Raw genomic sequence first — 16,447 nt, forward strand, 5'->3', positions numbered from 1 at the left:
GCAGTTTTCACTGGTCAGTCATCCAGGCTGTGCTGTCTCAGCCTCAGAAGCACAGCCATCGTTAGCTGCTTTAATTACAAGCAGAAAAAACCAAGCCTGTGAGGACTCAGTGCTACACTTACACCACCCACTGGCTTCTGCTCCAGTGAGACATGGCAGATGAGATCATTTCTTCCAGCAGCAGATCCCACTGTTGGGAGAGAATGGCAGGTTTCCTTCTCTGAGGTTTCAAACTGGAACTCTCTCCCCTTTCTGAGCCAAGAGCATCCACTCTTCTCACTCTGCAACTTCCTCTGGTGGATTTCCCAGTCTCTTTACAGCACTGTTAGTCTTCACACATTCCCTACTCCTACATCACCTGGAAATATGCCCAGAGAGGTCACACACCCAGTGCAAGGAGGACATGGGCCTTACCTGGTCCTATCCAGGCTGTGACCTCAATCTGCATGCCAAAGAAAAGTTTTCCTTTGGAGGCATTTAGTGCTTTCTCCTGGTCCTCCTGCTGTCGGAAGAACACCAGTCCGTAGCGCTCCTCAGAAGCTCCGTGGATCTGCACCGACGTCACCTTCCCATACTTCTTGAATTCATGGAAAAGTCCATCCTTAAGGCTTGTATCTAACCCAACAAATAAACATTCATGCTATAAAAAGAGGGGTTCACCAATTTAACAGCACCACAGAAGATATGAAGAAATCTGGTCTGCCTGACATGTGACTTTGTCCACTCTCACCTTGGACTCAGTGTTCCCAGAAGGGCCTTTTTAATTTTGGGTCTTAGTTTTGGCAATGTCAGAAGCATCTGATGACCTTTGTCTTCATTTTTAAACCCAAGGAACTTCATACACAAGGTTTTACACAGCTAAAGAAGGACACTGAGGTGCTGTAGAGGGTCCAAAGAATAGCAACAAAGCTGGTGAAGGGTCTGGAGAACAGGGCTGGTGAGGAGCAGCTGAGGAAACTGACATTGCTCAGCCTGGAGAAGAGGCAGCTGAAGGGAGACATTCTGGCTCTCTGCAGCTCCCTGAAAGGAGGTTGGAGAAAGGTGGGGGTTGGTCTCTTCTCCCAGCGAACAAGTGACTGGACAAGAGAAATCAGCTTTAAGTTGCCCCAGGTGGAGGTTTAGGTTGGACATGAGGAACAATTTCTTCCCCAAAAGGGTTGTCAAGATTGGACCAGAGCTGCCCAGGGCAGTGGTGGAGTCCCCACCCCTGGAGGGGTTTCAAAGCCAGGGAGATGTGGTGCTGAGGGCCATGGTTTAGTGGTGCCCTGGCAGTGCTGGTTTAAGAGTTGGACTCAGTGATCTTAAAGGTCTCTTCCAACCAAAATGATTCTGTGACTCCAAAGCTGGCAGTGTGCAGTTATCATTTCTAAGAGACCTCCCATTCAAGACGAGGAACAGCTAACACCGCTGTGTTACTTCAGCAACAGTCCCACAGGGACATTGCATAGAGCAATGTTCCTAAGCTGGGATGAGGCACCTGGAATGGAGATCAAAATTCTACAGCACTCAGCTCAGGAAGGTAACTTGGCAGATTCATCAGTTTGCCAAATCTGACTCAGAGGCACATGCCCTGCCTGGGCTCTGTGGGTATCTATCTCGGTGTTGTGTCACTTGAAGGAACATCACAGAAATCAACTCTCCAGCAAGAACATCAACACTGTGAGGTGCTGCTCACCAAGTTACCACAGACTGCTTGAATGCAGTGCACTGAACTGCTTTACAGATGATCCCATGCTGGTTTTTCCCACGGGATCTCTCCTGTCTTCAGCACAGTCATCATGTGTGCTCCTCAGCCAGTGGCTTCTTGCATTATTGACCACAGAATATTCAATGCCATGATGAATATTCGCAGCAAGGGTGGGAAGACACTGGAACAGGTTGCCCAGGGAGGTTGTGGATGCCCCCTCCCTGGAGGTGTTCAAGGTCAGGTTGGATGAGGTCTTAAGCAACCTGGGCTGGTGGGAGGTGTCCCTGCCCATGGCAACGGGGTTGGAACTGGATGATCTTGAAGGTCCCTTCCAACCTAAACCACTCTATGAATCTATGAACATGCTCCCTGGTGGTTCACAGCACTCCAACAGCACAACAGAAAACCCTGAAGATTTTGTATTAAAAAGAAACTGAAGCAGAGCAAGAATAAACAGTCCAGGTCTTAAGGGACAAATTTGAGCTGGTGCAGGTTTTTCCCCAGGGAAAGGCACAGGAGCATTTGAAAGCACCAAGCTCCAGTAGCTGGAAGTGCTCAAGTGCAGGGACTCCAGGTAGGGACCTGCAGGACAGACGGTCACTGAGGAAGCAATTTTCCTACTGTCACAAAAGAACTGAAGCAAAAGCAGAGAGAGAATCCTGGATCGGAGAGAGCACATGTCAAAGACACAGTAAGGGTTGTTCAACCAGTCCCTAACCCTCTTCCTCTTCCTTTTGGCCCCTATTTTACCTCCCCAGGTGAATTTACCTGTTGAGCGCACTGGAAGATTTTGAACCTTGATCCCAAAACTTTTCCGGGGTTCATCCTTCTCCAGAGATGGAAGCAGCTGGGAGGCAGGGGCCGGGACAGCTGTCGACTGAACCGACCGCGCTGGGGACTCGTCGCTCGAGCTGCTGCTGGAGTCACTGCTGGAAACAGCATGAAAAGAGGCACTGCTGAGCGTGGAGATGTGGAATGACCACAGGACATGGGCACTGCCCTTGACATGGCACTGACAAAGCAAAACGGCACCGTGTCTGCTCACTGCAGGCCTCCCTCTCTCCTTTGCCTGCTGCAGAACATCCCAGCCCAGCCACACACAGGAATTGAAGTCATTCTACAAATATTCTCTACAAAGCCCTCAGAGGAGACAGTCAGGGAAAGGGAATGTGGGTAAAGTGTCAGCTAGATCCTGTTACGCACTGTGACAATGGTGCAGATTTAATTAAGTGTAATACAATGTTGGAACAGCTCAGGAGCTGTGTGGGAAGGCTGGAGACATGCAGAGAGGGTAGAGAGGTCTGCTGAAGCCTGCAAACCCCTCCCAGCACTCTCACGTACAAAAGAGAAATATTATCATGTTCTCAGGCACTGCTGTCAATCTGAGAGTCGGTCCCAGAGTTCTCTTTACTGCCACCTGTTAAAAAAGATCCACATCTCTGGTATGAGAACCTTGTGTGAGAAATGGAGAAGGCTCTGGGGAGGTCTTAGAACAGCCTTCCAGGACCTGGAAGGGGCTACAGGGGAGCTGGGGAGGGACTTTTGACAAGGGCTTGGAGTGACAAGAGAAGGGACAATAGCTTTCAGCTGGAAGAGAGGAGATTTAGACTGGAGAGCAGGAAGAAATTCTTTAGAGTGAGGGTGGGCAGATACTGAAACAGGTTGTCCAGAGGGGCTGTGGATGCCCCCTCCCTGGAGGTGTTCAAGGCCAGGTTGGGTGAAGCTTTGAGCAACCTGATGGGAGGCTGTAGCCAGGTGGGGGTTGGTCTCTTCTCCCAGGCAACTAGTGACAGAACAAGAGGACACAGTCTCAAGCTACACCAGGGGAGGTTTAGGTTGGATGTTAGGAAGAAATTCTTCACAGAAAGAGAGATTGGCCATTAGAATGGGCTGCCAAGGGAGGTGGTGGAGTCACCATCCCTGGAAGTGTTTAAAATAAGACTGGATGAGGAACTTAGTGCCATGGTTTAGTTGATTAGATGGTGTTGGGTGATAGGTTGGACTTGATGATCTCAAAGGTCTTTTCCAACCTGGTTAGTTCTGTGATTCTGTAACCTGGGCTAGTGGGAAGTGTCCTCACCCTTGGAGAGGGATCGGAACCGGATGATCTTTGAGGTCCCTTTCAACCCAAACCATTTTGTGATTCCATGAATATTTCTTCTCTTCATTTCCAGTTACAAACAAACACCACCTCTGCAGCACCAAAACTTTGGGGGACACTAAATTTTATTAAGTCTTACGTGCTTTTAAAAAAACCCAACAAACAACTAAAGACCAATCCAGCTGTTTCCAGCTGCTTGTTTTCCACCCATAAAAGATTTGAAGACACTGAGTACTTACACCCTCTTCCTTCATTTATTCTACACCTTTGCAAGGCTGCTCTAAACTGGAATTGTCACTTGTGCTTGTCTAAACCCTTCTATGAATCTATGAAAACGAGGGCAGGTTTTTGCCCAAGAATAACCCAGGCTGTTTACAAACCTCAGCCTCAACAACCACCTTCAGGGGATGAAGAATTCAGACCCCAGAACGTCTTTCCTAAACAATAATTACACAGAAAGGGATTTGCATATTAGATCACACAGGGATTAGAGCTTACAATCTAGTCTGGGGACTCTTGACAGTGCAGATCGTTGGATGCTTGGCAGGAGAGTAAGAAATCCAGAGAATAATGTTATTAAAGCTTGCCTGGTGGGGACACGTCAGCTTCTTCAGCGGCTGGTTTCTTCCCCGAGGCATGAGGGCTTATAACATGGCTAAAAATAATTTTTGTCTGACATAACCCTGGAGACTCTCGTTCTCTATTACATGAGCAGCCTTCTAAAATATTCTGCTGGAATTTTAACTCAGAGGCTGGAGGGGGGGGAGCTCTGCCACAGCCAGAAATAACCCCAGCAGGCAGAGATTTGCTGCTTTCGATTTGATTTTTACCTTCCTCTCCACAGCATATCAGAGAAGCCAAAAGCAAGTTTCTCTTTGTCTTATCTTAAATTATTTCCTTGGCTGCTTAGATTCCTTTTTCACATGAAACCATTTAACTTTTTCAAGGCTTTTCTCAGGGAAACCATTTCAGGCTTCTCATCATTTGGATGATTTGGTTGAGACTCTCTTGCTGTGGGTGTATAGCTTATGTCACAGCAGGGTGGCAGCGACAGAGGCATTTTTCTTAAAATATTCCAGAAATCTTTTTTCCTGAAGATCTTGGTGTACCAAGCACTGTGGCACATGACCGAAAGCCCCTGGGCTCCATCCCCATTACGTTTGGAGAAGCAAAAGAAAAGGCAATCCCTGTCCCAAAACGCTCACCAACAATCCAAGTGGGATATAAAACCACAGCAGACCAAAACAAAACCAAACAGAAGAAGGTCAAAAATGCAGAAGTAATAATAAACATGAGAACCTCTCCTCCCAGTCTCACCCTCTCATTACAACCCTCCCAGCCAGTTGACAGGGAGCAGCTTCACACATTGGTGCTTTTCCCACACAATCTCCTCCTACTCCTCCGTCCCCAGGGGAGGAAGTGCAGGCCTGCTTTGGGAGAGGAGAGAAAACAAAGCCATGCCAGAACGGGAGTGAAGAGCAAACCCTCCCTCCTGCCCTCCTCCTCTTCAGTGGGCTTTGCTGTACACCCCAACCTCTCTGCTAACTCCAGCAATGCTGGACCACCTCAAGTCCTCATTAAACTGAAGTTCTTCTCTGAAGTGTTTTGGGACAAAGAGGACAAACCTGGCCCCACGTAAACAGGGCCTTCAGGAGTCTCAAGGGGTCACATCAGCCATTGCCTACTACTAGGAAATAAACTGGCAAAGGAAAGAGAAACTTCTTTTAATACACAAATAACAGACAGTATCTGTGGGGAGAATCTGAGAATCAGTCCTAAGCTGGGAGCAGCACTGCCTGGTTCACCATTCCCCTGGGAAGGACTACAAGCTGCAGCGAGCCTCTGCCCCATACACGTTTTTGCTTTCACTTCTCACCATCTGATCTTGCTGACAGTAAAATCAAAGATCTCTGTTCTGCATCACATGGTAAAATGTGATGTGCTCCACCAGGCCTTGAGCAACCTGCTCCAGTGGGAAGCCCAAGGTAGGGGGGCTGTAACAAGATGATCTTTAAGGTCCCTTCCAACTCAAACCATTCCATGAATGGGTGCTGGGTACCATGAGCTACCCAGCTCCTGAAGCATCTGAAATACTCCACTGTGCCAAGATTGTGTCTTTTGAGTAAGAGGCAGCACTAAACTTCTATTTAAGCAGTTCTTAAAAATGGGAACAGGCTATTTTTAGGGGGGGTGGGGGGATATGAGGATGTTTAAAATTTGGAACCTACTCTTAAAATCCCAGCATTCCACTGGGAGCAAAGGTAACAGCTGGGTAACACTGCAAGACATCCAAGCCATCAAACAGCAGCTGAACGGGGTTAAAAATTCTACAGCAAGTTTGAATTCCACCCAGCTTTGGGAAACAAGGATCATGCTGCTAATTTCCACTTCCCCTGGGAGTTTTAGGGATACCTGTCCCTAAGTAAATCATGACTTTCTGAGCCACTGCAGAAAGAAAAGTCATTGTTTCCTGACTCTGTTTTCAGGTAGGGAAAAAAAATGGCAGCAAGAACAATTCCTCATTCTTTAGGGAAAGCCTCATCACTTTTACACTTCAGGAAACGTGGATATAATAATTCAAAAGTAAGCAAAAGATTTTATGCTCTGTGAATAGAAGGATGATGGAAGAGTTAATTATAGCTGCTGTGTCATGCAGTTATAGCAGAGAGCAGAATCAAAATAAAGCATCTGACAGTGAAATATGTCTCGTCTGGAGCACAATCACACAACTTTAAAAGCACTACAGCACGTAGCTGCATGAGGATCTGTTCCCAGAATATTAAAATGAGAAGATGGTTTTTCTTTTCCCTGTGATGCTGAAAACCACTGTCCTTGGTGCCCCCAGAGTGAGAAGGACATAGAACTGCTGGAACATGTCCAGAGGATGCCACAAAGAACATCAGAGGGCTGCAGAACCTCCCCCTGTGGGGACAGGCTGAGAGAGTTGGGGTTGTTCACACTAGAGAAGAGAAGGCTCCAGGAAGACCTTAAAGCAGCTTTCCAGCAACTGAAGAGGCTGTAGGAGAGCTGGGGAAGGACTTTTTACAAGGGCTTGTAGTGGCAGGATGAGGGAAAATGGACTGAAGCTTGAGGAGGGCAGATTTAAACTGGAGATTAGGAAGAAATTCTTTCCAGTCAGGGTGGTGAGACACTGGAACAGGTTGCCCAGGAAGGTTATGGATGCCCCCTCCCTGTTGGTGTTCAAGGCCAGGCTGGATAAAGCCTTGAGGAACCTGGGCTGGTGGGAGGTTTCCCTGTCCATAGCAGGGGATTTGTAACTAGATGATCTTCAAGGTCCCTTCCAACCCAAACCATTCTATGAATCTATGACCTTAGAGAAAATAAAATCGTTAAACATTCTTCTAGCAAACCTTAGTTCAAAAGGCTTTTGGAACAACCAACCAAGGAAATTTTAGCCTGGGAATAAAACAGATTGGTTAAAACAACAGCTCTGATAACCTCCTTCTTCAAAGTATTTCAGGTAATCAATAGGTCTTGGGGCAGGCCAGAAACAGTGTCAAGAAAATTGCGTTGGAACTTCACTTTGCGCTTGCGCTCGCAGCAGGCAAGCCGCGCTGCTCTCCTCCAGCAGCAGAGCGTGCTCTGGCACACAGCCTGCTCCCAACACGGGAAAACCTGCTCCTCAACATCCCTGCGAGCGCAGCAGAATGCCAGCACGCAGCAAAACTAATCTCCTGAGCTGTCACAACACACGCGGCGCGCCGAGAGGGAGCCCGGCCTGGGAATTTGCTTCTTTAAACATCTTGGGCTCGCAGCTTCAGCTGCCTCTTCAGTGCTTCACAGAGCACTGCTTCTGTGCTCCTTTGTTGAAGAATTTGAGTCATTAACCAGTGATTCAGATGCTCTTCTGTCCAAGCCAGGTAGATTCTAAAATCCAGCCCCAGTTCTAAAACTCCAGATTTTCATAGAATCACAGAGTATCTCTGGTTGGAAGAGACCTCCAAGATCATTCAGTCCAACCCTCGACCCAGCACTGAAGGGTCAACACTAAGCCATGTCTGTTCCTAAGCATCAGGCCCACAGGCTGCTTGAACACCCCCAGGGATAGTGACCCCAGCGCTGCCCTGGGCAGCCCATTCCAATGTTTGAGAACCCTTTCACTGAAGAAATGTAGATTCATCGGATGGTTTGGGTTGGGAGGGATCTTAAAGATCATCCAGTTCCAACTGCCCTGCCACGGGGAGGGTTACCTCCCACTAGAGCAGGTTGCTCAAGGGCTGATTGAGCACATTACATCTTACCATGCACATCACATTTTATCATCACATTTTATCATGTGATGTAGCATAGAGATTTCTGATTTTACTGTCAGCCAGACCAGATGGAGAACCTGAGCTATGAGGAGATCATTCTTACTTTAATAAGGAGGTGGACATGAAATCTGTCTCTTACACAAGCACTTTACCACGAGTGTAATTTACAAGCCCTTTTAAAACATCATCATCTGCCTTCCATAACTGCCTACAAGCACAGCAGGCTGCATGTGTTCTTACTCATTGTATTTATCTATGGATCTTTTTTCTATCACCCAAGATAAAATCTATTTGTAATTCTGTCTTCAAGTTTTACCCCTATGGGCCTCATGAGTTCCAAAGGCTCAATATGAAAGAATCCAGCAGTGGGATTGAGAGCACTAAATAGGAGCTCCAAAAATTACAGAATCAGAGAATGTTAGGGGTTGGAAGGAACTTCTGGAGATTATCAAGCCCAACCGCCCTGCCAAAGCAGGGTCACCCAGGGCAGGTCACATAGGAACACATCCAGATGGGTCTTGAAAGTCTCCAGAGAAGGAGATTCCACAATCTCTCTGGGCAGCCTGTTCCAGGGCTCCAGCACCCTCACACCAAGAAAATTTCTTCTCATCTTCAGGTTGAGCCTCCTGGGTTCCAGTTTGTGTCCATTGCCCCTTGTCACAGGACATCATTGACAACAGCCTGGCCTGTTCTTCTTGACTCTTGACACCACCCCTCTGATATTTGTAGACACTGATTAGATCCCCTCTCAGCCTTCTCCTCTCCAGGCTAAATGGCCCCAGGTCTTTCAGCCTTTCCTCATCAGACAGATGTTCCAATCCCTTCATTATCCTCATAGCCTCCTCTGGACTCTCTCCAGTACACCCCTGTCCCTCTTGAACCAGGGAGCCCAGAACTGGACACAATATCCCAAATGCCTGGTTTCAGCACACTGCAGCTCATTTATCTCACTGAATTTCCCTTTTCTCACTTACAAGGATGACACTTCAAATCCTGGTGCAGGCATCCTCTACAACTAGTCCTCATTTCCACAGGACTATCTCATTTTCAGGTAATTGCAGTTTGCTGCTCTAGTAACCAGCTATGAAGCCACACTCTGGTTAGGGATGAGAAATGAAAGGGCTTGAGTGGAGGATACAAAGCCAGCCTCTCTCTTTGTTCCTCAGCAAAGAGGAGATAAAAGCACAACTCCAAACCAGTCACTGTAAGAGGATACCTGCTGCTTCCCCTCAATGGCAGCCACGCTGAATCAAGGGATCCCACAACCTGCCCTACCCTTCTGCAACTCTAAAATGTGGGGCAATTGTTATTTTTGCAAATTGATTTGAGAAGGGTGAGTCAGCCTCTTATGGCAGGCAGGAAACACGCTGGCTTTCCCGAGAGAGAAAGCAAAGAGAGAGAAGCAGACAGGTGCCACGCTGCCAAACTTCAGGCTTTAGACAAAGGAAAAAAAAGCAAACCAAAAACCAGCCTCTGAGTGCTTGGTTAACAACCAAACCACCCAAAATCACCTTTCATTTCTCAAGGAAACACGTGCTGAATTTTAGCAGGAAGAAAAAAATAAAAGGAAAAGTGAATTATTTTCTTTTTACTAGCTGCCTTCAAAAAATGTCTCAGCAGAACTGGTAAATGATCCAGGATTACTTCTACAGAAATATGCAGAGCAATTATTTTTCTTCCTGCCAAAATTAACTGAAATCAGGAACTCTGCCTAGATCAGCTCTGATTCAATACCCTGTCAAAACAATCTCTCAGTCAAGATTATCTCCTCGAGAGATCTGTCCAGGACAACCTCCTGCAGCAGCAGCAGTCCCAGCAGGTTGTTCTCACGGCTGATGTCAGCCCTGGATTCCCAAGTCAGGTCAGGAAATCCAAAGTTAATGTACAGTCATCTCTGAACGGAAGCAACAGGAACCCTTTTTTTCTTTGGCTCTCCCTTGCCAGATCTGAGCTAAGTCACTGTAGATGATCTCTAGGCAAAGCACCACCAGCTGCACAAGGCGTGACAGTGCTGCAGGGTCAGCTCTATCAAAGAGACACCAATCCTGGGGACAAACAAAGCACCAGTTAAGATTTCTTGAACCTGGAAAAACAGCACCAGAAAAGGATCAAACTATCCTGAACACACCAACGTGTTGTTTGGAAAAAAAACAGAGTTAAAAAGACCTGATTATTGCCAGACATACCCCGCAGAAAAATGACACTAACTGCTTTTAACCTTTAGAAATAGTTCCTATTCCAAAATAGCTACAGACTGCCAGGGAAGAACACTCCAGCTTCTCTCCTCTGGGTGAAACACTCCAGCTTCTCTTCTGGGTGAAACACTCCAGCTTCTCCTCTGGATGAAGACTTATTGAAATAACAGAGTGCTGGGCCATCCCATTTCAACTACACTATGACCTAAAAATCTTAGGCCCGATGATCCTTGGAGTCTCTTCCCACCTGGCATTGTGAGATTCTGTGAAATAATACATGCAGAGGTCTAGTGCAGGCTGCTATTCCCATCCTACTAAATAGCACATGAATCTAAAAAGGCATTTAACCAGAATTTCACTCCCGCTCTCTACACAGGTGGAAGGGAAAATCACACATCAAATTACAGGTCTGGCAATAAAAATGGCAAGCAACTCACTGCCACAGAACCCAGCCAGCCCCGGGTCACCCCAGCAATCCCAAAGGCTGTTCTGCCATGTTCAGGGATGAACAATCATGATGAAAATTCATGAGGTCTGGGCAGAGGGTTAGCACCTCTGTGTCAGAGCCGATTCCAGCTCTGACCTAAATCTGCAGGTGAGCAGCAGGGAGCTTTTTGCACTCATAATGTGTCCTGCATAATACTAATCCACCTTGGTCTATTTGTAAGGGAAAGAACATTTCCCACAGCTGCAGAAATAAATAAGGCGTGGGGTTTTTTCCCCCCCTAGTTCAAAGGAGTTGTTGAACCTGAAGTTAAAGATATCAGAAACCTCAGCCAAACATCTGAAGTGTGTTTGTGTGAAGAGATCAAGAGGTAACAAGTCGTTACCATATTTTGCAGACGACAGGCAAGCAGCAAAGGGGCTCAGCCCACAGGCACATGCCACAAAGAGCTGGAGCCCAGCTCTTCCCTTTCACAACAAAGCTTTCCCTCAGACTCGGGCTGCTAGGTGTGGAAAGATGGAAAAAACAAGCTGGGGAGCAGTGATCTCCACCTCACCCTCTCTCCATGGAATTACTCAGTGCCCATCACCTCCTGCACCTTGGGAGCTCATGGTGCAAGGCAGGCCGGGATGTGCCTGCGTGACATTGTTGGCACCCTTTCAAGCCGCTGAGAACTCACCACCCCAAGGAACTTTGGTTTGTGTATGTCACACACTCTGAAGAATTTAACAACACACAGCCATGGTAAAACAACCTATTGAGGGGGGGCAAAAACCAGACCTACAGCATGGAAGCAGAAAAGAATCACCCAAAGCACAGCGCAAATCAAAAAGCTTTGCTGCTCTGAAGAGAAAGACACTAAGTGCTACAGACAAGTGGAGTTAGGACGTCCTCTTTCCCTTAACTTTTTCTGTCTTACCACATCCAGAGAAGAGATTTATGAAATCTCCTGCTGGGTTGGACTCCTAAATTGAAAGAAATTATGTTTAAATGCCATGGGAAAGCAACACCACCAAGACAATTCAGTGTCCTTCAGGCTGGTGCAGGTATTGATTTCAGTCTCTGAGCAGCAGGTTCTCTAACTCCCAGTCTCCAGCTGGTATTTACAGTGGATATTTAACCCAGGCCAAGTTACTGCCTTATTCACACCACAGCTTCATTTCTGTGACAGGCCACAGTGATGTATTTACTTCAGTCATTTTTATCATGATGTCGGACACCAGATCTTCTTTGCTGACAAGATCTGGTATCAGAGATGTGCTGAGAAACATCTTCATCTTTTCCATGATTCATTTCAGCCTGCTACAGCGTAGCTCAGAAGGACATTACCACTTCTACCCCCAGAACCACCTCTCCCCTGGAGCTACCTGCTCTGTGTGTTTCAAGACAGCCCTGGGCCTCTTTTAATTCTTCCCTGCAACTAAATAATCCACTATGATCCTTACAAATATCTACCTTTACATGAATCCCTGAGCCCAACCCTCAGTTGGTGTTATCTCGACCTATATCCCTCTGTCCTCAGTCCTGAACTTCGTACAGCCAAGAATAAAAAACAACTAACCTGGAAAAAAAAAAAAACATCTTGGCTACAAGCCCATGGGCCTATCTACAGAGCAAACAGTCGACTCAGCAACAACCACAACACCCTACTACTGCTGCCCCTGCTCCCCACGCCAGTCAGCCAGGGCTGGGTTTGGTGTTGAACTCAGGAGCAGCTGGAGCTGCCAGCTGCCCTGGCCACTGCCTTTTCAAAGCAGGGGTACTCCCAGGGACCAGTGGGACCACTCCCACTCGGAACTGGAGCTCTGGGAAGCCGCAGGAAATGCTTTCTCAGCAAACGGCCACAGTGACAGAGCTCGATGCTGCTAAAGATTAAAGTCATCGAGGCCTCGAGGTTGAAGTACAAAGCCAGCTCTTTGACACAGCTTTCCCACAATTAAACTTCCACTGATGCAAAGAGGACAGGAGGAGGGTGGGTGTGAGAATGCGTTGAGTCCAAAGAGCCTCTGGTTTTTTAAAGGACAGAAGCTGGTGAAGAACCAGCCCTTGCGAGAAGTCCTGCTGCAGCCACCCCAAACTTCCACCTCCTCCAACCAGGCCAGGCTCCAGCCAAATGATCCCAAGTGCCACCAGGCCATGCCCGCGGAAGAGCTGCAGCTGAAGGCTGCCAGCAGCCAGCAGCCAGCTGCTGAAGGAGAGCAGCAGGGCAGAGTTCACCGCTACAGCGAGGAACAGCTTGTTCGGTCTGGAAGAAAAATTGCTTCCAAGCCTTTGGCCAAAACTTGTGTCATACTGCTAAAGTAAACAGTTTCTGCCAGCTATCTGCAGACCATCTAAATGAGTATTTTGCAACTGTCACCTCAGAGCATATGAAATCTTTGAAAAACACCATTTCAGTTCAAGACTCAGAGAGGTTGGGATGTCTTGACATCCCTGTAGGGCAGATGGAAAAATGAGGTAAGAAGAGGCCAACAGCTTTGCCCAAGGTCATTCAATGAATCACCCTGGGAGCAGGCTGAGGAACTCGATCTCCTGGCTCACAGGAGGCCCAAGCTTCTCAGAATACTGAGAAAGCAACATTTGAAGGCAGTTTCCCATCAACAACTGCAGCACTTTCATGAAAGGATTTACTATGCATCTGAAAAAAAACACCACCACCAAAACTCGACCCCAAGTACTGTCTGTAAGTCTGGGGAGTGAGAGGCCACGTAAAACACAACCACTGCTGCTTCCAAGTATGCTACTACATCTTTACTTGACGAGTAAAAAGCAACTTTTTTTTTTTGCCTTTAAAGCACTATCAAATAATTTATTGGGAATAAATGCTTAATACAATTTTTAAAGTCTTTGGTCTTAACTATACTGAAATCATGTTGAGCCCTGGGCCTTTTTCAGAAGAAAAACTAAAGAGATAAACCAAGAAAGCCCCAGCTCAGATTCACTCCCAGGTTGTTTCAGTCTAGCAGAGCTGGAAATGCTTTTTTAACCAGCAGCTGCTGGTAGACCACGGCAAACGAACAGGCAGAATTAATTTTGCCTTTGTGGTCTAGGAAAGCATCACATCTTATCTTAAGAAAACCCAACCCTAGCACTATTTTTCTGCCTGACAGCTCTCATTTGTCAACCCCACACGTGGCCCATGGACTTCACCCTTGGCTGCTCCTTACCCCAGGCTCCCCGGGGCCTCTCTCCCTGCCCACGCAGGCAGCAAGCCCCTGACCTTGCGCTTGGCCCTGCCCAAAGGTGCCTGAGACGATCGCCTCCCGCGCAAGGCCCTGCTTTTAGCCTGACACAAAATGCAGTTTGCTGCAGCTCCTGAGCGGAGCCATTCTGAAATGGTGCATCCTTGCTTATAAAGCAATGGAATTGTTCTGGGGCTGGGAGTGGGGACGGAAGGCATGCCAAGATACACAGCCAATAAACAATGCTGCTGAAGTGAAACTGGGAACATGCAAAGCTTAATATAGACCTTCCATTTATGGCAGATAACACTCTGCAAGTTTAGTGCTTCTAAAAATGGTCACTGTTGCCCCAAGAGCCAAATCTAATGACACATGGAGAGAGCAACCCCCATTCTTCATCAGAAATAAGTCCATCTATTAAGTGTGGCCTTATACTTTTGACAGCCTTTTAAAGAAACACCAGAGAAGAAGGGGGAAATCATTTTGGAGGGTTTGGGGTTTTTTTTCAATATCCTTTTCTAGTTCAACTCCAACACCTGGGAGATGCAGAGGAGCACTGTGTCAAGAGTGGAATGGTGGCTGTGAGTCTCATATAAAGGACTACTTAAAATGGAAGGCCTGGGAAAAAAAATAAAGAGTCATTTCTGTGATCTCAGGCAGCATACATTATAAAAGAGAACAAGACATTTGATGAGTTGCATGCTAAGGATTAATTTGCCATTTAAAAATGCAGGGAACAGATGGATCTCTTGGCTAGGACTATATTTGGGAATTACTTCATTTTCTGCCCACATGCAAATAAAAATACAACTAAAAGTAGAATTTTCTGTGCCATTTCACATGGGTAAAAAAAAAATTACTTAAGTCACAGAAATACAAATAAAAAGGCAAGCTTTGTATGAAACAGGTGAACTGCCACAGCCTAGTGTATGTTTATCATGTTAGTGGGGAAAATGTGCCTTTATGTTTGTCAAAAGTAACTCCAACCTTAGAAATTAAGAACAAAACCAACCAAAAACAGCATATGACAGAGTGGGGTTTGTATTTGTCTCTTAACAGTAAGAGAAAAGGCACTTTCCTGAAATTTAGTTCAGCAGGATTTGCTACTACAGTCAGAAGTCCAAAGACTCCCCAAAAACTCCTGGGGTAGTTCCATCACACTAACCAGGGATCATAAAGCAGGGCTGAGGGCTTGGGTATTTGTGGGGAAAACTCAGAAGTAGAGGAAAATGCAAAAGGAAAATGCTTTATGTCCTCAAACTCCACTGCCCTTCCATCCCTGACCCCCATAGCACATGGCAGCATGTAGCCAGCAAGGCTGGGAAAGGAGGAGCAGCATGAACTGGGGACAGAACAGAAGTCCTCCAAGGAATTCCAACAGGCAAAGCCTACGTGCACCACCTGTGTGCTTCCCTTAGGGGATTTAGTGCCTATGGAGAGACTGTGCATGCCCCAACCCACAGCAGCAAGGTGCAGTCTGTAAGGTACAGGTACAGAATTAATTAAACATCTTCCTTGATTCACACATCATTTCTAGAAGTTACAGGGAAACTGCATATTGAAAAGCCAAACCAACATAAACTCCTTCTGACATCATTACTAGATAGTTATCTGTTTGTCTCTTCTATCAACACACCAAGCTGTTCCTCAACTCCCTCCACCTCTAAACAAACACACACAGCACACTCACAAGCCAGCATTTACCCAGCAAAGCCCCAACCAGTGCAGGATGGCTATGGTGTGTCCCCAGCCTCTGCAACAGGGACAAACTCAGCTCCAAGTGCCTTTGGAAAGCCAAGAGGAACAGAAAATTTGCACTAACCCGACAGCCTCCTTTCTGCGACTATTCATCCTTCACAATCCAGACAACAGGACATAGCAGGCAGTAAACAAACCTCCAAGGGAGGGACTAACTTCAAAGCCACGGGGTAAATCTGCCATAATTTGAGGGTTTGAGATCTTGCAGCAACCTCTTACCCAACGAGGTGTCAGATGATCCAAGGAGGTCAAACCTGTAGCAGCTGGAGTAAGTAGGACACTTTGCATCTCCCTGTCAGCCCAGCCCGGCACCATTTGTCCGTGGGGACGCGGCGCTGCTCAGCCCTAGGAATCCACTTTCAGGAGGAGAACATGGAAATCAGGGTCTCTCTTTCACAGCTTATCGTGACAGAAAGGCTTTCTACTCATGAACAGATGAAAGAGAAGGAATCACTTGGATGCCCTTACTGCCAGAGAATGTGCCTTTATTATTCCCCCCAAATCCCTAAAGGGTTTGATGAAGTTTTCTTATTTTTCCCCAGGTATAGAAACAGTGAAGATTTCAGGGCATCTGTGGGGAATATTAAGGCAGCTGTGAAAGAAAGAATGAGACATCCCTGAAAAACACTTTCCTCTGGTTGAAAGGATTCTTCAAAAGGTACTTTTGCTGCCATCATACATTTTTTAGTGTCTCCTAGCCAAAATCATTGCTTTGAGCTAAAAAAAGCAACTGCACAGCGAACCTCTGACATTTTTTCAGAGACAAGCATTTGAAAAGCTCCATGTTTCAGTTCTCCTGGCTGGA

The 16,447-nt window shown here is 46.7% G+C and overlaps 1 protein-coding gene across 1 annotated transcript in view; it reads right to left on the reverse strand.

Moving 5' to 3' along the window:
- The window catches only part of SPEN (spen family transcriptional repressor), an 82,678-nt gene that overhangs the window by 26,037 nt on the left and 40,194 nt on the right, over window positions 1–16,447 (reverse strand). Inside the window, exons 4-5 of the mRNA XM_054394872.1 lie at window positions 2,456–2,616; window positions 415–615 (exon numbers count right to left, since the gene is read on the reverse strand). Of these exons, the coding sequence (XP_054250847.1) occupies window positions 415–615; window positions 2,456–2,616 (362 nt within the window). The remainder of the gene's footprint in view (window positions 1–414; window positions 616–2,455; window positions 2,617–16,447) is intronic.

This window comes from Indicator indicator, chromosome 32, assembly GCF_027791375.1.
Source record: "Indicator indicator isolate 239-I01 chromosome 32, UM_Iind_1.1, whole genome shotgun sequence".
NCBI lineage: Eukaryota > Metazoa > Chordata > Aves > Piciformes > Indicatoridae > Indicator > Indicator indicator.